Source organism: Musa acuminata, chromosome BXJ2-11 (assembly GCF_036884655.1).
Source record: "Musa acuminata AAA Group cultivar baxijiao chromosome BXJ2-11, Cavendish_Baxijiao_AAA, whole genome shotgun sequence".
NCBI lineage: Eukaryota > Viridiplantae > Streptophyta > Magnoliopsida > Zingiberales > Musaceae > Musa > Musa acuminata.
The window spans coordinates 32733846-32755006 of record NC_088348.1 but is presented as its reverse complement, the minus strand read 5'-3'; the positions used below and the strand labels follow the sequence as shown (position 1 = coordinate 32755006).

The 21161-nt window shown below is 35.5% G+C and overlaps 1 protein-coding gene across 3 annotated transcripts in view; it reads left to right on the top strand.

Annotated features, from left to right (window-relative positions):
- Nucleotides 1-4680: 4680 nt before the first annotated feature.
- LOC135626966 (uncharacterized) overlaps nt 4681-21161 on the top strand; it is a 28401-nt gene continuing 11920 nt past the window's right edge. For 2 of the 3 annotated variants that reach the window (XM_065132829.1, XM_065132831.1), the window contains exons 1-14: nt 4681-4973; nt 7873-7953; nt 8988-9087; nt 9193-9277; nt 9385-9434; nt 9513-9578; nt 11392-11471; nt 13013-13072; nt 15109-15208; nt 15302-15379; nt 19309-19376; nt 19454-19522; nt 19602-19679; nt 19772-19867. In XM_065132829.1, coding sequence (XP_064988901.1) covers nt 4932-4973; nt 7873-7953; nt 8988-9087; nt 9193-9277; nt 9385-9434; nt 9513-9578; nt 11392-11471; nt 13013-13072; nt 15109-15208; nt 15302-15379; nt 19309-19376; nt 19454-19522; nt 19602-19679; nt 19772-19867 — 1053 coding nt within the window. In that variant the 5' untranslated portion in view covers nt 4681-4931. The remainder of the gene's footprint in view (nt 4974-7872; nt 7954-8987; nt 9088-9192; nt 9278-9384; nt 9435-9512; nt 9579-11391; nt 11472-13012; nt 13073-15108; nt 15209-15301; nt 15380-19308; nt 19377-19453; nt 19523-19601; nt 19680-19771; nt 19868-21161) is intronic. The other variant, XM_065132830.1, reaches the window with a different exon arrangement.

The window sequence follows — 21161 nt, the reverse complement described above, 5'->3', positions numbered from 1 at the left end:
GAGCAGTATTTAGTGGGCGTTCCACAAGCTCTGCCCTCAGTTTGACCCATCTCAACTTGTATCATGATTTTTATTTTTGAATATTTTATAATGAGATTTTTATAATTTTAAAAATAAAATAAATAATTTTATTTATCCTGATATTATCAATTATATTGGTGAAAAATATAACATGTGACATCATTTATTGGATTGATATGAAAGTTATATAAAAAAGATAATTTTAACGTGCACGTGAGATATTAAAATTATTTTTGTACTAGTAAAATCATTATAAATAGAAGAGTTATTAAAATTATTTTTTGGTTATTATTTTTATATCGATTTAACACATGGTGTTTTGTGCTATGTTTTCTATCAATGCAACTAACGATGTCAGAATAAATATAGTTATTTATTTTATTTTTAAAACTATAGAAATCTCAATTTAAATTTTCTTAGTACAAAGATCATATAATATTAATAGGGTCCAAGTATAATGGACAATCTGTAATTAATTCTGCTATTTTTGTGGTTAGGCAATCTATATAGGTTGAACAATGTCTTAAGTTGACCACATCATTGTCACATCTTCATGTTAGCAACAATAACTAAATATATCATAACTTAATATCGTCTTAGCCAGTTTTAAGATGATGTACCCTGGGGTAGAGATCGAAGAAGATCCATTCACCGAGTATCTCAAATACCAAAATATTCTAATAGCTACCTATGTCCTCTTTAACGATGACCCTAATTCGTCACCTCTCTCTCATACTTAGTCTATTGTATTATCACGTTATGTTGACATTCTCTAAGTTGTCGAGTATGTCTACCCAACTTAATCCTTATATCTTTATTTTGTTGCATCATTGGGCTTGCCTACTCAATTAATCTTTTACTTCATAAGTTAATGTCTCATTTTAGATATAGAGGCTTAGTCGAGTTGGTATAATCTTTCAAAATATTAAAACTTTCTTTCCTTTAATTGAATGAAAGTATTTTTTTATATAAATAGCATCAAAGACATGTAAAACCAAGGTTTGATGCTTAAGGCATAGTCATCCCAACCTGACACAAAGGGATGTCTTCGTGCCTTTAGCAACACCACTCTCTTTGTTGTTTTGAGGTAATCGGTTTCATCTTGGACGACTTTGATGACTAAATAGGGCACTTCTTAGTTTGGGTTGCTAACTTTAGCTTTTCAAGCACCAAGTCCCTTGATTCAACTCCTCGTAGGTGAACACCTCAATTGCAAATCATAGTCATCGATTTCTTATATCTCAATACCCTTAGGTGTGTTTCTGCTCTTACTTTTCATTATTATGTCATTCACATGAACTTAAATATTTCTCTTAATATGATGCTTAAATATTTTGTTCACCATTTTTTGGTATATTGCTCTCATATTTTTTAACTTAAAGGCATGACTTGATAGCAATATATGTCTCGGTATGTGATGGAGGTATATTCCTGATCCTTTGACGCTATTCTGATTTGATCGTACACTGAAAATATATCTATAAAGGTAAAAAGCTCGTGACTCAAGATAATATTAATTGATTAATCAATCCGAGGAATATGATAACTATCTTTTAGGCATGCATTGTTGACACGAGATAGTCAACATATCATTCAGTTTTCATTAGATTTTTTAATGAGTATAATATTGGTGAGTCATTGAGGGTACTACATCTCGACAATAAACCCTGATCCAAACAATTTATCTACCTCTTCACTAATTACTCTATGCCAGTTAGGAGCAAACTTACAATGCTTTTGCTTCATTGATTATGTTTTGAAAAAAATGTTCAAGTGATGTTGAGCTATGTTGGGGTCAATTCCTGATATGTCTGTCGGTGACCATGCGAACACCTTAGTATTCTCCTTGAGAAAGTTGATAAATTGCACCCGCCTCTCCCCATGAAGGGTTTTCCTAACCTTGATGGTTTGGGTGGGTTGGGCTTTATTTAGGAGTACCTCGATTAGCAACTCTACCATATCAAGATATGGAACAAATTTGATTAAGTCTCCAGGGTCTATATGTGATATCTTAGGCCGAGACCATCATCAAGTAGCACTGTTGTAACTCTCTTATGTTACTTCTAAGCTCTCTAATATTGGCTCTCATTAAAAAAATTATTATTATGTGGTAAGTTAGCATTATCGTCTTTAATCTATTTAGTATAGGTATGATTGTTTGTAACTATCATAAACTCAATCAATATTATTTTAGATTAGGGCTCATGTTTGAATGTGACATATAGCTTCATAACACTGAGAGGTAAGATAAAGTCGCAAGTGAACCCTAGTAGTGATGTTATTAAGGTAAGGCTATTAGTGACAACCTAAGTTTTCAAAAAGCATCAAAGGATATTAATAGAGTTACTTATGTCGATTACGACCCTCTTCACTTGAGCATTAATCATCTATATAGAGACTACCAAAGCATTGTCATGATTCAGACCGTGATACTCCACCTCTTCCTCATTGAAAGTTATCTCCTAGTCGCTTTTCATTCTCGGATGCTTTTCATTGGTAACTCAAGTATAAACTTTACAACTCAGAGTCCTCTCCCCTCCCCTCCTGAGGCAAGTCCACTAATTATAACATCAATTTGCCTCTCCACTAGCCCCAGAGGTTGGGGTGAAAGTTCCGGGTGCTTTCAAATGAACTGCCTAAGGTGCCCTCGTTATATGAGCTTTTCAATTTGTTCTTTCAGGTCATGATATTTTTTGATGTCATCATCGTAATCTTAGTGGAACTATAATACTTGAACTTATCTCATTTCACTAATGGGGTTTTCATTAGATGAGGGTATCTTAAGAGCCCCTTCTTTATCTGTAGGAAAACTTTGATTTGTTATATTTAGATATGTTAATTTTGACCTTAGATAGGATACTTTGGCTGCTATACTATGATGACCTCGGGTCGAGACTAATAGTGGCTGCTCCTGCTTTGACCTCTTGCATGACTCCTCATACTTAATTGAGACCATTGTCTTAGCAATACCTTGATTGACCCTTTGAAGTACCTAGGGTATAATTATTGGTGGTCTCCCTATCAATAACAAAAAAAATGAGAAGGCTTGAGCCCCATTATGAAGGTCTACATTATGAGTAATGATGAATAACTATTATGCCTCGATCTCATTTGTAAACTGAGCAATAAAATTTGTAAGTGTTTCTTTCTTCTCATGCCTAAGTCTAAGGACTATTGTCACCGAAGACCAAGGGCATACTTTCCTTTTGAAGTGATATTCAAACCCTAATGCTAGCTTGGGTGAAATAGTATATGAAAAGTGGCTTTAAGCAAGTGTACCATTCTTATATATGGCCTCTTAATGTGATCGAGAAGGTATGACACATTAGGACATCCGAGATATCATATAACGACATTTAGGCATAGAACACTGTAATATACTCCATCGGATTGATAATACAACTGAATGCTTCCATGGGTGGGAGATGAATATTTGTTGAAATTAGTTCCTCTTGGATTTACTAGGTGAATGATGATCGACTTGTCTCAAATTCAAGTAGGGCAAAGTGAGGGCGGTATGATTCATTGAATTTCATGATTTATGACTAAAGTGCACCGTTGGCCATGGGTGCTCTTGAGATGTCAACATCGCGTCGGGTTGAGGAATCTCAATGGACACCATTGGTCATGGATTTGGGGACTATGGCTGAGTTGGTGGTATCATCTGTTGGACTAGTTGGGAAAAAAGTGAATCAACGACCTATATTATTCTTATTAACATATGTACTTGGTGAATGAGATTTAAGAACACATCAATGAGAATGAGGAGGTAGACCAAAGTCATCCTTGGAGGTGAGAGACCTAGGACATTAAATATGAACTAGTATTGTATTGGAGTCTACACGGAGGTAGATGCATTAATGTCCAGAAAGAGTGGCTACTGTCTCCTTTGGGTGAAAATATTATAAGTTAGGTACAATGCCTCTTTGCTCAAGTGTTCATTGAGAGGATCGACGAACGGATGTTCGTGCAACATTGGGTCCTCTTTTTAATAGCAAAAATATCACGTAAAAATATCATTGATGCCTGAATCAACCCGATGTGGTTTAGACTCGTGTACACATGAGTATTTGAGGGGCCTTCGAGATGGAAATATCGAGCTTCTGAGGAGATTCTCCAAAGTACCACCTACACGAGGACAGGTTGGAAAAAGTTTCTCGAGTCCGTCTCTCCCGTGGTTGAGTTAATAATCCAAGATAAATGAATACGATCACCGTCATACGTCACCTGCCACGTATGCCCCACCGTCCTTCCGAGGCCCATGGCTTTGACCAATTGCGCGATGCGTCACGCGTGAGTCACCTATTGGGCCGCCTCGGCGCGTTCAGGCTCGGCTGCGTCAGCCAGGCACGGCGAAGCCCTCCCCGTCCCACCGTCAAAAAGGGAAAGCGAGATATAGCAACAGATCAGCTGTCTATGACGATGCAGAGTTCAGGGAACCTACCTCAAACCAGGCCCTCACTGACCGAAGTCCCGAACAAGCCACGACCTCAGTGGGACCCACGCACGCTTTCTTTTCCTAGATCCTGCCTGGAGAGGGACAGCCGTGGCGCACTAGCCTCGGAGCCCCTACGAGGACGGAGGGCGTTTCCGTAATATTGGACGACGCAAAGCAAACTATTAGGTCGCCTCATTCCGTCTCACTATTCCTACATTGTCTGAATAAAGAGTAGGGAGAGCAAAGAAAGAGAGGGATAAAGAAAAGGAGATAGAGAGGGGGGGAAGAACGAGAAAGGGGAAAAGGGTGGGCTTCTCCTGCGTCGTTAATGGCGGTTAGGGTTTTCCATTCGTCGCCCTAAACCCGCCCGTTTCTCCATCTCTTCCCCTGTTCCTCTTCCTCGTCCTCGGAATCTTGGGTACCTTCCCCCTTGAATTGTCGCGGGAGGAGCTGCGGTGGCGGCGGGCTGGTGATGGGCGCCCAGGGCAAGACGTCCAATTCCTCGAGTTCTTTGGTCAGTTCTTTCTAGGGTTTCTGAAAATTCGTTTCCCGTTAGGGAAAGATCTTGGGTTCTTTTTTCTTGGGTGCCCTAGTTTTTGTGATCGGTGCTTGTCTTCTTGAATCCTTTTGATTTTTGCACTGTTCTTGCTATCTTAGGGTCTCGTGTTCCCTTCTTGTTTAGTAATCCACTGGTTCTGCCACTGTGGTTATGGGCCCTTGTTATCAGCTTAGGCGCTCATCTCGCCTGTACCAATTTCTTTACCTTTCGGGTTTTTGTTTCTGTTTTTGATTCGTCCAGGGAATCACTTCCGTCAGCGACTAGCCCATTTTATATCGTCATGTGTCCCGGTTTGCCTGCCTTCATTTAGTTCAGGAGACGTGGCTTATTTGGTTTTGCTATAGTTTATTTTTACAGCATTATTTTCCCCGTGGTTTATTTTTGTTAGCTGTCATTCTTTTCGTATTCTGCTGTTTCACGTTACCTACACATTTGATATATGGTAATAACCTGTATTCTGTTGTTTCACGTTACAGAATGATACACTTATTTTTAGGCAGCATAAGATAGTCAATTTCCTCATCAACAAACTGATATACTAAGTTACTAACATAACAGCCAAAAAGTGAGGCTGCAGTGGTGGTGTATGACATGTAGCTTAGAATTGCATAGTCTTGACTGTGCTCTTCTAATGTTCGCATTAAATCAAAAGCTGAAATCTCAAAACAAAACAATAAATATTTTAGCCTTAATGAATATATAATCAAACATATAAAAGTGGAGCATATGACACACATTCCTGAAAAACATTGTGCCTCTTAGTTTGCAGTTGGATTTGAACTCTTGAAAGCATATCAAAGTATTTGGTTAAATGACATGGATCAAGGATTTTAATTTGCCAGAAAATTAACGTAAGCTAGTTGCTGGATAGTTCACTCAATAACATTTGGCATTCATTGTCCATGTGGTGCTTATACAGCGCTGTTGATGCCTTTTTTTTTGCATCAACTGTAAATTTTTTGTTATTTGTTTTAATTATTTTGCTTCCTGTTGGATCATTTTGGAAAGAGCCTTAGTAACACCCTGAACCCTGCACATGAATCAGTGACTGTGATGTCAGGAATGGTATATTAATTATATCACATTGTTGCATCTTCTTTTACTTGTGTTGTGACTTAAACTATTACATTGATTCTTACTTTATGTGGCATCTAGTCATATTTAATTTCAATTCTAATTCTTGTCAAAATTCTTAGCTCTCGCTGTGCTAAAATATAGATAAACTCTTTTTGTAACTTTGGACTAGTGTTGTCAAAAGCGCCAGGCACTATGGCAACAACATGCCTTATTGCTGGAGGCTTTAGATGTTTGTTTAGGTGCTCACCTGAGTAAAGTAATGCACTCACCTCATGAAAATTATGAAAATATATCCAAGTTCATTATTTCATTAAAACAAGAATTTAATCAAAATGAGTTCTATATCATTACATATGTAAGATGATTATCATCAAAGCACCAAATTACATAAGCTGAGCTGTCTATAGAGTGCTCAATCAACAAAATTATAATCACATTGCTTCATTTGTTATTATCAAAACTAGAAAATTCAAACATTTATCATTCAAGACTTCTAATGATAATCAAGGTCCGCCCACATCATCAACATTATCTGTTTGCCTATCTTCCTCACCACTTAGTTTATATTTCTTAATATCATCTTCTATTTTATCAGAATTAACCTTTTCTTCTTCAATATTTATTATGCTTGAACTTGATGCTTTGGCGCATGTTTGTAATCTTGGTTGTTGTCTAGTATAGTCTTGTTTTTCGAAACGCAAATGCCCTTGTTATGTCACCCATTATCAAATTTTGATCGTAAAAAAACCACATCATCTTTTGCATTTGACATGTTAACATTCATCTTTCAATTAATTATTTATTTAACTCATTGGTACTATTTCAAGAATTAGGATCAATTGGATTCCACAAATTAAGACTTGAGTGCTTGATTTTACTTAATATACTATCGGTAGTAATATCTTTGATATTTTAGTTTGTTTATCTACTTTATATGAATTTTATATTAATTTAAGATTGAATTAGTATTTATAGAATAAACGGCATAGAAAGGGTCAATGTGCCAGTGGCAAGTAGGGAAAAGCTTATTGGGTTGGCAGCTAAGGTGAGGCCCAGGTGAGCCTCTGATTGTCTAACACCTCGACCGAGGTGCTTGCCCAGAAGTTGCCTAGTTTAAGACTTTTAGCCTAGGGTACTTCGAGGTGCCTTATGCACCTCCAAAGAGACTTCTTCTGAAGAGAGCACTGGCAAGATTCAGTTTTAGTTCTGAATCCAGTTACATGAAGTCCCTTCTTTGTAATTAATCCTTCGTACCTCGAGAGACAGAGCTGCTTTATCCTCTTTGCCCTCCCTATCTTATTACTATTTTTTTTTGCTGTCTCACATGGCAGTGAATTGCAAATATAGTGGTGATTGGATGACAAACATGGTGAGAACGGACGGTGAATGCGAACACAATTGTATATGCTTTTTTGCTTCGCAGTCATGCTTTTCTTTTCTCTTGCCTTTCTCTTTCTTATGCCTACTGGCTGTGCTGTCTTCTGTCCTCCAACTTTCCCTTCACTGGCTCCAGCTGGTTTTTGGTTATACGGCCAAGGAATTGGCTGATGTTAAACCTGTCAATCTGATGAACCGTCATTTAATAGTTGAGATTGATCGTCTATATTATCTAATGTGATTTCGGAAAATGATTTTTCACACATTTTATGGATTTTTTTGTTCATTTTTCCTTCTTTTGAAGTCAACATCATCCGTTTTTGTTTATTATCTCCTAGTTGATTTGTTTACACTGCAGCTTATGATGAATTACTAACTAATTGGTTTATAAATGGTTCAGCGAGTTAAGGTTTACCGGTTGAACGATGAAGGTAATTGGGATGATCAGGGCACAGGGCATGTCAGAATTGATTATTTAGAGGTTTTGTCTCTCTCCTGTGACCTTCATGTAATATCTATAAATATTTTGTTTATTTAATAATATTTGTAGCTTATTATTATGAAATTCGTAATTTTATTTGTCACGGATATTTGTATCCTTTTTTTAATGATTGCTTGCCTTTTCTGATTAATGATGATCCAAAAAAAAGAAAGTAGATATTTAAAAATAGGGATCGACTTAGACTTGTAAACTAAAGCTGCTTATGGTGTTGTTGATTTTTAATATGGGATATGGACATAGTTCATGCATGCACAATTCCGTTGCTTTAGAACAAGGTTTGCCATACCGGACTGTACCGTCCGGTACGGGCGGTATGTACCGGTCCGACAGGCCAGCGGTACGCGGACCGCCCGTACCGTACCGAGTACTGTAGCAGTGTACAGTACACTGTAGCAGTGTACAGTAACACTGTAACAGTGTACAGTGCTCGGTACACGTGAGTGTACCGCTCGGTACACCTGGGTGTACCGAGCGGTATACCGTACCGTACCGGTACTGAGCCCGGGTCGAAGCGCCGGTACGGTACGGTACGGCGAACCTTGCTTTAGAACATTATGTATGAATCCTTTTTGGCTTGATAACGAGAAATATGGGAATTTTTTGATTGGTGATCGGTCATGCAAACTGTGTACTGAAGCCATCTCAATTGCAACACTTAGTTATTTGCTGAGGGATCAAGAATAGGTACCATTCATATGGTAATGCATTGCAGCGGTTGTAGGCTTTTCATATACCAGTGATCTGATAGTAGCTATCAGATCATAACATCTCATGCATAGTTTTAGTTGAGTTTGAAAACAAGTTATTGGAGACTTTTCCTGAATCCTTACCATAAAAATAGGAGATCAATAAATTTTTTAATTAAAAGTACTGAATTATAAAAAAACATAATGGTTCTTTTAACGGTATTTAGCCCAACAACTAGTTCTGTGATCATACTCTTCACCAGTTAATAACTTAATATACATGTTTAAACATAGCTCTTTTTCGTTATTGCATCATCATGTCTTCAGGGGACCGAGGATCTTGGCTTGATTGTGGTTGATGAAGAAGAGGATGACTTTTTACTCAAACATTCGGTCTCCTCAAATGATATCTACACAAGGCAAGAAGGTGTATGCTCTTTTTTTTATTCTTTTTAAATATTTGGGCTGGCAAATGATCCCTAAGTTGTTTATTTATGTGTTCCTGAAATGTCATGTTTCTTGTGAACTTAAGATACCATAATCTCATGGAAAGATCCAGAAGCAGAAGCGGAATTGGCACTTAGTTTTCAGGAGGCTCCAGGCTGCTGCTATATATGGTAGTTCATTTTGGTATTGTTGTCCTCTTTTGCAGTCAGTTTACTGAAGTTTTCACTTTCATTTGTATAACTTGAAAAATACACCAATATTGTGCTGATGTTTTTAGGGACCAGATATGCGAAATTCAGAGAAACCTCCATTTTAGTAGTCTTGGTGGTAAGTTGATTTTTGCAATCTTTTTAAATACTTTAAGGCATCAAGCTTGCTTATAATTCCAAACATGAGATTTTGTAGATCTTGAGGTTGGCCCTCGTCCAGCGATGGAAGATCTTGAAGCTACTAGCTCTTTATTATCCAATGGTAGATTTTCTCATTGATATGCATTATAGCCTTTTTTATATTTTTTTTGCAAAGATTCATTACCTTTTTTGTTTGAATTGTTTTGTTGTTTTACTGAAGTTTAAGTTTTTCAGACGTCTGAAATTCATCAAATGTAAACTGATCATGACTAACTTGCTTTACAAATTCATAATGGCTTGTATTCCATTTATTCTAATTGGTTTTGACATGATCAAGATAAGATGCTCTTATCAGGGCTTTCTTTAATTCAAGTAGGGGACCGATCTACAAATTATCTACTAGAGAAGTAAGCTATTAATCTAAATTATTATTTCAATTTCGTAAAAGAGATGTAACAGCTAAGTTTGAACCTCGTAGCCTTACATCATCAATATATATAGGTTTTGCCCGGGAAAACTTTTTTTTAAAGTAATCTTGTCATCATCCTTTAATGTCAAATTCTTCATAATTCATATAGAGCTCCTACCAGCTAAACAACTTGTTTAGCATATATTATAACCATATTAGAATTCTGATACACTAAATGGTTCCTAAAACAGCTACTGAAATTAATGGTGAAATTAATCTGAAAATATCTAAAATAGAGAAGTCAATCGTATTAGTTTGAAAGCCCTTAAAGGAGTTGTGAATATATAGGATTTCCATTTCAACTTTATTGCTCCATGCAATTTGTACTTATCATTTGCAGGAGTGGTATATGATTCCAATACAAGAGTAATTACAGAAACATGTCCACGTATTATACTTATCTCAATTTGGTAAAGACTAGCTCAGTTCATCTAAAGATTGATCTTAACATTTTTTTAGTAGATTAGGCCAACTATATTCCAACTTCAACTGGAGCATTTTTTCCCTGAATGCTCTGACTTTCTTTCCGGAAGACCTATTTTAAGTTTTTAAGTTTCCCTTAGCTTGATCATCCAGTTCCTTGACACTTGTCGATGTCCTCTCTACCATTCATGCCTTTCTTGATCCCATGCCTCTTGGAAATTGTTCAAGAAACAAGAGCCTTCTCACTGATTGCAAAATTTCTATCCATCATTATAAATAAGGTTAAGTTTTTCTTTTATCCTTCTTTCTTTTCCATCTTTGATGCTGCTGATTAGTATTCTATGATTCCTTCTCTTTTTGATCCTTTTCCTCCTTTTCCCCCTTGTTCTGCTGGAAGCCTATATCAGTATGGCCATCTATGAGCTGTGTTGATGTCAGGTATCTGACTGTTGGTCAGCATGAGACCTTGACAAAGAGAGGCAAATTTTGGTCTAGTGATTTGGGTTCATCAGAATTCTTTCTTATTGTGTTAAGCAATGACCAGATTTACAATATTGTCTGTGTTAATGAACTTGAAGCAATGTTTACTGAATCTTCTGATGGTAGTGTCCGAAATTGCTGATAGCAGAATGCTGCCCTAGATTGAGTTAGTTCAGGATCCCATGGGGGATTTGGTGTGTCTGAATTATTTGGAGCATCTGAGTATCCAAAATTTCTGAAAATTCTGGTAATGGTAATAAAACTGAGGTTGTGACCACGTGTTGAAGGCACAACATATAGTTGGATGCATTTTCCTTTATGAAAAATTTCAGCAGGAATATTTCCTTGCAAAATCTTATATTTTATTAAACTTTGTATCAGCACCAAATTGTTGTAATATTCTTGTCCCTTGCTTTACCTTTTAAAGCTTATGTACTTTCCTTTTAGGCTTTGTCAATGCATTTCTACATATTGTATCAAATATACTTGTTCTTGCAGAATATTCAGTTTGTGTACCTTATTCTAGTCATTTTCTTAATCATTTTTTGGTTATCTTTTGCAGATGAGTCACTTCGTACTGTTAATAGTGAACTAAGAGATCTTCCATCCATTTCATTATCCAGTCTTCCATTAATTTTGAAGGTATGGAATGTCCAGAATTCCCACTCATTCTTTTACACTTTTGTGCTACATGTGATTGTCCCTGTGCACGCACAAAAAATAGAAGTCATGTTGTGATATGCTGTGTCACTAACATCCTATGCTGCTACTTTTTTTTCATATCTTTGGAGGATTGTTGTGTATCCTTCTCTGTTGAACACTAATTTGCACCGAAATCCAACTATCTGGATGGTTGTGCATCTGAAAAGCTCTCCCACAGAATGAAGATTTCAATCTTCACTTGTGCCCAAGGTTTCCCATAGATTGGGGTTTTAAATACCCAATTTGTGCTCTGTGTGCATAGTTTATTGGAAAAAAGATATTGATTTACAAATTTCTGTCTTTATTCGGATATTCAGTTATCAAATTTTGCAGTCAGTCTTTGTTCATGAATATATATATTATTGCTCTTCTGTGCATTGTTGTTATCTTGTTTGGCTTTTGTTATTTATCAATTTGTGACTGTCTTAACCTATTTTTAAGCTGACAGTAGATAAAGCTTGGTTTATGGAATTGTGTTTGATGTACATGGTTCAACAGCTACGATTCTCTTTCTTCTTCGAATACACTCCCAACTTAGAGAAAGGACTTAAATTTTGAACTGATACTAGAGAAAGGACTTCAATTTTGGTCTGGTACCACTTTCAGTTACCGGTCAGATCAATATGGTATTGGTATACTGACTTGTATTGCTTGATATAATCAGAAAACAATAACCTCAAAAAAGAAGAGTCTGGTATAACTGAGATTTGATTCCTTGGATAATACTTAACCAGATTATTTACTGTGATCTGGCTCTTTTCTTGATGAAATATTGAGTTACTGGCTTACTGCTATACCAAAAGAATAATGCTCAGATGTGTTAAACAACCAATTTTTTCTATGTATAAATTCAAAATATGAATACTTATATAGTCATCAACAGAAATTCATTGTTGCACTAAAATAAATGGCAAATAGTTTGATAATCTTAAACATGTTTTATTAACTCTTCTAACACTTCTGAATGTCTGGTACATGATTTTAGATCCAAGTTTAGTTTGTGATAATTTTTTGTAGTTGCTTTATCTATTTTCTGGAAGCAAATTTTATTGTGAAATATTAAGGAAATAACTTGATGCGAGTTCTTCTGAATTATATCTATACAATTTATTTAAAACTGATAGAAGCTTGATCGGAACTCCTGAAAATGGCTGAAACTGGACAAAACTTGATAGGGATTTCATGGTGCTGTAACTTCCAAGATTGATCAATGTGGATGTGTTCTTTAAATGCCTGGCAAACCCTTTTCTCTTAGCATTTTGATTAAACTTGTATATTAATCTCTTACTTTTTTCTGTGTCTTTATTGTGCTCCTGTGCCCTTGGAATTTCACTTTTTAGCTTCATTGATGTGCTAAGTGAGATAATTGGTTGGGATCATATTATTGTTCTTCTTTGTTTTGTTTTGATTTTCTACATTTTGTCTTTGGTGTGCCACACAATTATTAAAACCTTAAAACTGATGGTTTATCACATGCGCAGACTGTAATGGAATGTGGTATCATGGATCAGATGCGTGTTGGAGAATTGATATTAAAAGATGTAAGCTTATTGCTAACCTTACCCAAAGTAATCTACTTAAGCTTATGAACATGAGAGTTTTTAGCTGGAAGTATAGCTTTGAAATGTTCTTGTATTGGTTGCTATTTTGATGCAATTTTTCCTATTATGCTATAGAATCTTAATTTATGTTGGCATGTTTTGGATTTATGTGTATACCTGGAATGGTTGTTAAACACTGTTTGTGGGGAACATGAAACTCAAGATTTTAATTTTAATTTATTCATAGTCTACATCTTCTTGTTCTGTTGATTGCTATTGGGAATTTGTGTCAGTTGTCCAATGGTATAATTTGTGTTTGTTCAACTTGTAAAAAATGTGCACATTTTGTCAACGTGCTGTTTGTTGTTTTTGCTTATATCAACAAAAATTTTGGAGTTGGCTTGTCCTAGCAATTTTCACTTTTGATTCTGTTTGATGCCTGGCATTAGAGGGTAGGACCGTAGGGGTACAATATAATTGAATGGTCAAACATGTGGTTTCATCATGTGATTTTTTGGTGAGGGAGGTTGTGTGTTTGTAATATATTGACAACACGACATGCAAAATGAAAAATTCTCTCAATTAAATCTCATTTTTTGGGATGTTTGTGTTTTGATTATGTGCATGTTAGATATTAATTGAGATACTCTGTTTTATGTGGAGTTGAATTTGAGATATATAGGGACATGAGTGAGGCTCCTATCAATGCAAGGTCTATGAAGGGTCAATATATGTTGATTTCCCTTTGCAAGCAAAGAAGTTGTTTTTGTGACCTCAAACTGCAAAGGGACAAATCTTATTGTGATCCAGGGATCACCTTTAAACTGAATTTGAGATAATAAATAAAATTAATGATTTATCTTAGTTTGATTATCAGAGGTTCTTGTTATCTTCTTCACATTTTAGAAGAACTGTTTTATTCTATAATTTCTTCATAATGAATAAGTCATGAATGCTATTAAATTTGCTCATTATATTTTGCTATGGTTTGTATTACGTATTCTAATGTTCAAATTCCTAGCCTTTTTTAGCACAAATTTGTTTATTATAATTTTTGTTGTTGTATACAACTATACATGTCATTCCGTGTTCTACTTTTCCAAGATTTAACATATGCCATATTTTACAATGTTGTAAGTGTTTCATTTTTAAATTCATATCCTTATCCATGTCTGTCATTCACTGGGAGGAATGATCTAGTTTAATGATCATGGTGGTTCTTTACTTCATGCATTCTGGCAAATTGTGTACGATAGGCCATCAAAGCTTGCTTATTTCTCCACTTAGTTCAAGCTCTTTAGATGTAAATTAAGGTGACGATGAGATATCAGACTGTCTAGGCATAGAAGCAGTTAACAAGATGGTACATTGTCTCAATCTCATTTTAGTATAGGTCCATTCCATGGCTTCAAGGATGTCTTCTTTATGGATTTCTTTCCTGATTATTGGCTGCTTGAAGAAGCACTCTGACCAGAGCGGGAGCCTTAAGAAATTGGGCTGAAGAGGAATTTGAGCCTTCGGAAGCTAAGGAATATACAGAACAAGGTGATGAAAAAAGAATCCTTCTACTCAAGACTCAAGTGTCTGTTCTTTGCATGGAAGTGTTACTTGGACTGTCAGAATAATCTGGAAGCATTACTTTGATCAATGAAGCTGCAGCAGCTGAAACTGGCTTAAGATTCGAGAATTCCTTCCTTGTAAAGGATGTGGAAGTATGAAAATTATGTTCAACGAGGGGTCATAGATCATTGAGACATCTACCAACATTCTGTGTTAAATAACAAAATTTATTCTTTCAAGAGGTCTTGACAAGTTTGCTGGAGTTATGAGAACTGCACTTTATCTTTAATAAAACATGTTTATGGTGGGTAGTGTTTATATAATCCTAACTTAAAGAAACAGTACCTAGATTTATCACAAGGTAAGACAAAAAATATATGTTCATGTTTAGCAAGGAATGCATCAAAGCTATACTTGCATTAACCAGATCTACATTGAAAAATTTAATCAGTTTTTTTTCCACTTGTGTGGTGCAGCAAGATTTTTTTTCCAAGCTAGTAGATCTTTTCAGAATGTGCGAAGACTTGGAAAACATGGATGGCCTCTACATGATCTTTAAATTGGTCAAGGGTATTTGTGAGTACTGAGAACCTCTGCTTTATATCAATACATTTTTTTATGTTCAATTTGTTTCTTATGCTAACGATAGTTTTTTTTGGTGATCTGTAGTTTTACTAAACAACCCTCAGATCTTTGATAGAATTTTTGTGGAAGAATACATTTTGGACATTATTGGTTCCCTAGAATGTAGGTTCTCCTTTTCAGCTCCTGTTTTCTCTCTTACTATTGTTTTTAGAAGTGTATATGTTTTTAGATGAGTGGAATTTGATTGTATATATGCTTCTTAATATGTTATCTAATATTGCTTGCTGGTTAAATCTGGGTTAGCTAAATGATAGCTGTCATTTATTTAACTCCTTATTACTCCATGCTTTGGGTTCCTTTGTTCCCAATTTAGCTGGCATAAAGTTCATACTTGTGCATTTAACCCTGCTTTTTGGATATGTACCCTAAAAACTGCTATTGATTTTGTTTGTTTCTATTTTCATAATTTCATTACAGCACTTAAGATGATCCTTCTATGTAATAAAATGCACAAGAAGTGTATGCGGTATACAGTAGGAGTCTTGATTAATGGCTCTGTAACCACATGCTATTGTCATGGTGTCTAGGCCGATATGGATGGTAAGTGCTATTTATTTACATATGGTCAGGCATGTTGCTGTTCTGACATTATGACATAATGCCGGTAGGTGGTGGAAAATTTAATAAAGAGGATGAGAGAGGGAAATAACGGTTAAAAAATGTCGACATGGAAGAATAAACCTCCAACGAGAGGAGACCTCCAGTTATCTTTGACAATCTCTAGACACCTGTGGATCATCTTTGATGAATTTTTAGTGAGGCCTCCTTGTGGTGGTAACCTACCAATACGCATCCAGATCTAATTGGAAGGAAAGGCCAAGAGAACTTCTATTAGGCCTTCATTTTAATTATTTCAGGTTCATCAGTTTAACTTGTTAGTAGTTGATAACTTGATATAAGAGAGAAAAAAATGGCAGTAAACATTTGCCAGCTTGCCCGTATTTGTGGTCTAATATGGTCATGGGTATTAATGATGCGGTATCCTAGTCCATGCAGGAACATAGGTTCCTGATCTTGATAACTGAGCTTGGCACACTGGCTTTTTAGCTGGTCTTGGCCTCTCAAATGCTTTGGTAGAAGTAGGATGCTTTCGTCCAATAGCATCATGGCATATGACTGCATGCCCTGCACGACTTTGTTACTGTGATCTGCGCATAAAATTGATGTATGCCTGAGGGGTCGATGTTGGTGCTGTTTGATGTGCATGCTCCAACATGGAGTAGGATAGACTCATGCATTTCAGCCATTGCTGAATTCCTCTTGCACAAGGAAGATCATGTGAAGTTTTTCAGTTTTGGATCATGTGTCTTTGTTGCTAACATGTGGACACAACAGTTGTTCCTGTATCCTGTGCTTATGACTTTATTCACCAAGGGAACAAGAGGGGGATCTGGTGAAACTGGTGATACGAGTACTAAGCATTCGGCATTTGTACTGTATAATAGTCAGTATGATGTCTGGTGATACAATTTGCTTCGGATTGAAAAATCCATTGTCATTGGACCGTATATAATTATCTTAAATGGTAGCCATGAAGTACATAAACCTAGTTAAGTTTTTGATTTTTTTTGGCAGCATACCTAACTGCCGTGCTTTCTAGAGTATTGGATATAATGTATAAAATCGATACTTTTCTCACAGACTTTTCGTTATTCTTTGTTTTAATGAAGTTTTAAACATTTAATAATTAGCTATCTGGCATGTTGACTTATCAACTGTTTTGAAGTCATTGTTTTCTGGACCTGAACATTTATATCTCTATTTACAATCAAGTTTATTCATATCTGCTTTTTAAGGCAATCGCTGCTGGTACATGTTTTGCAGCTAGAACCCTATTTCATGGTCATCTTGTTCTGAAGCTGTAGTTTTTGTCCAAATGTTGGGAATTCTGGTAAAATTACATAGGTGTTACAAATATATATTATCCACACTGAGGGATATTACTACAGTTCTTAATACCTATTGTGTTATACTAATATTGATTTTGTTGCTTTTGGCCTTGATATAAATTATTATTATTATTATTATTATTATTATTATTATTATTATTATGGTTCATTGGTTGCAAGGAAATGAACACAAATTGGGTTTCACTGAAAAAGAAATACATAAAAAATAACAGCAAGTTGTTTCCTTTTTCTTTCCTGGTGTATAGGATATAGGAAACCAAAACCTCTTTCCTTTTTCTTTCCTGGTGTATAGGATATAGGAAAAATTCTAAAACATGCTCTTTTTAATGGAAAGACATCTTGAAAAGTTGTAGGATTCTGGTCTAAAAGAAGTTTCTTTTTGTTTTCCTAAGGAATTGCTCGGAAAAATGGTTAGCTTTCCTGCTTACTTGGGTACTCAGTTGCTGATTTTTATACAGTTTTCCTACCTAATAAACATGAAAAAGTTCTCCAGGAAAAATATTTTTGCGTGCAACTTAACACACTCTTATTCTGTTTATGATATGTGATTTATGCTCCTGCTTTTATCTGTCACTCATCTCCGTCACAACACTAGAAGATGGTGGGGCAATATGATTAGGTGAGTTCCCACCTCTTTACTGCCTTTGGGATGTCCATCATTGCCCATCGAGTTGTGGTTGGGCCTTGGAAGATCAAGTCATTTCACGTGACCGCCTTAGAGTTAGAGGACACTGAGAAATCTGTGGTTGGTGATAATTACAGGTTTGTTGGTGATGCCGAGAATAATGATTTCTATGAAGTCATGAGTACCTGCATGATCCAGCCAAAGCAGGAGGTGGCATGGGACTGACTGCTTGATGAGAGGTAATGCTGGCAGATCCCAGGGAATCATGGTCTCACCACACCCCCTTTGCTGAAGGTGTTGGTGGTATTTTGGTCTGCCGTTCTCTGCAATGGTGATAATCGAACTAGTGATTTGTGGAACTGTCAGTGCCACCATATGCTCTCCCCTTTGGTAGGCCTGATGTCAAGAAGACAAAAGGACAGAATCATCTATTTAATTAAATGAAAATAAAGTTTTTTGCTCATTATTTACACAAGATCAAAAGGAAGGGGAGGAAGGGTAAAAAATATCTTGGTGAAGGTGCTAAAATTTGTTGTATAATTGTTGCTTAGTAAAACTGAGCGGATGGAAGAGAGAATAATACAAGATCTGATGATGCTTTCGAGGAATAAGAAAAGAAATAAATAAGCAAGGACTGATAGAAAAGATATGGATTATTTTTTAATCATATTATGGATTGAGTGTGTGATGTTCACAAACATATTCGGTGTTTGTTATTTTTTCATTGGAAGGGATGTCTCTAATATTATAGGCCTGCATATTTTTTAAGACATAATCGAGGTTAATTTGGTGATGTTGCTCCTCTGTTGCTTGGGTGACTATGTTTCTGGTTTTAAAGAGAACCACTCTGCATGTAGGGGTAATACTGTGTGATAGACCCCTTCTAGACCTATCATTTTCTAGGAGTTTGGACCACCCTTTTGATCTGAAGTTAATCTGCTTTGAATAATTATTAGAATAGTATGCCAAATACTTTTAATCGAAGTCCACGACAGATTAAATCTTGGATCAAGTTTCTAAATGCTTTATATAGATATGTCCTTTGTAAATGCCACTATTTTGTAGGGCCACTAGTTTGTAGGTAGTTGTTTTCATTTTTCACTTTTAGCCTTTGTGTGTCTCTGTTCACTGCTGATCGACATTTTCTCTGATTGATTTCTGAGATGGTCAGAATAGCTTTGATCATGTTACTTATAAAAAAAAAGCTTTGATCATGTTATTACACATGTATTTGGATTAGGCAATGACTTTGTTGTAACTCCTCTTTTGTATAAATGATCAGATATCAAGATCTTGTCCTTATTACATCGATATTCTTCAATATATCATGCAATGGTTGTGATGAATATTTTTCATGATAATTGTGACTTGATGTTTGTAACACAGGAAGGTTTTTAGTTGGAGTATTATTTTCTATATAAACTTCTTTTGCAAAATGATATATTTGTCATAATTTATTTTCTATATAAACTTCATTCTCTATAAACTTCGTGTAGATGATCCTGAGGTCCCTCAAGTGCAGCAGCACCGTGCATTTCTTAAGGAGCATGTTGTTTTTAAGGAGGTCAGTTAGTTGAAAGTCACCACCAAACTGATAATCTTATCTTCTTGATTGTGTTTCAAAGATTTGGTCCTCTGCAGGCCATCCCCATCAAAGACTCTTCTGTACTTTCAAAAATACACCAAACTTACAGAATTGGTTATCTCAAGGTCAATAACGCAGCCTATATTCAAGCTATTGGCTTAATTTGCATTAAGTGACATCTCACTATTGTTGTGACAATTTTAGGATGTGATTCTACCACGGGTTTTAGATGATGCTGTAATGGCAAGTCTCAACACAATGATTCATGCTAATAATGGTGTTGTGAGGATCTCAACATCTCAACCTTTTGGTCTTTGTTTATTTCAATTAAACTTTTTCTCTGACATTTATTTTTTGTTATATGATTCTTTGAGGTCATTTCCTTGTTGAAAGATGATGCATCTTTTATTCAAGAAATATTTGCAAGGATGAGGTCAACCTCCACCTCAGTCGAATCAAAGAGGGACCTGGTAACAGAATTATTCCCAAATACTTTATCTAACTGTTATACAAGCATACTTTTAATAATGTTTAATTTGATATGAATCAAGTAATTTCTGCATTTAACTGGGTATCTGTTATATGAATTTGCATTAGGATCCTAGCAGCACTTGGTCTTTACTTATGGAATACATTTGTTCTTTTTTAGTTTGACTTCTTCTGAGCTGAATTGGGAATAATTCATTGTGTATGATATTGTCCTCCGAGAGCCATAATATACTTGTTTTACCATGTAACTTATTTAGTTATCCTTTTATTTTACTAAATTCCAAGTGTCATGCTGTTTAAAGCTATATATTGCTGAAGTATTTTGATAACACAATGCCAAATGAAGATGTTTACGTAGATAGTGAGGTTATTAGAAAAAAACAGAATAATAAATACTTACGAACAAGTGGGAATAGTTTTAATTTAGGATAAAATGAAGAGGAAGTCATTTTAAGGTGGTATATACACGTTTGAAGAAGTGTGTTGATAAGTCAGTGACTGAGGTAAGTCAATTAAGTTTACTTGTTTAAAGGGTAATAGAAGGCCTAGAAAAATGTAATTAGAAACTTTAAATTGTGATTTGGTGGATCCTAATTTGACTAGTGATGCTTGCCCTCAACATAGCATGATGGTTAGGGATGTTAAAATCGGTTCGAACCGAACTGTTATGGGCTGAACCGAACCGAGCCATAACAACCAATTCGGTTTGGTTAAAAACTTAAAATAAGGTAGTTTGAATCAGAACCAGTTCGGACCTACCTAACTAAACTGGTTCAAAATTGGTTAATCTGGTTCCGTTAACTGGTTAATTGGTTTCTAATTTCAAGCAATTTAAAAAAAAATATTTTTTTCTAAATAATCTAAAAAAAGGTTTCTATCTAGCACCCAATCCAATGCAGAATTTCATGTTGATTAAGGTGAGGGAAAGATGACAACATAGATAAGAAAAAATGAGAGAAAATAAGCTAGAAGCCTTCTTCTACAAATGCAAAAAATTAATTTCAATAATCCATTGATTCGTAATGTAAGAATGTACTTTGTTAAATTGTTGTCCCATATGCTTGTGACAAGTGTGTTGCTTATTGATTTTTTATCATGTAAATTGTATGGTTCATTAGTTGATTAGTAATACTAGTGGTTACATCAGATCTTTCTGCAGTTTAGTAATACTAGTTTTGATGCCTCATGCACATGACAAAAAGCTTAGAAGCCTTGTCCATATTGATTTTGCACAATTCCATGAACGTTCATTTTTAATTTGATTCTGGAGAGGTT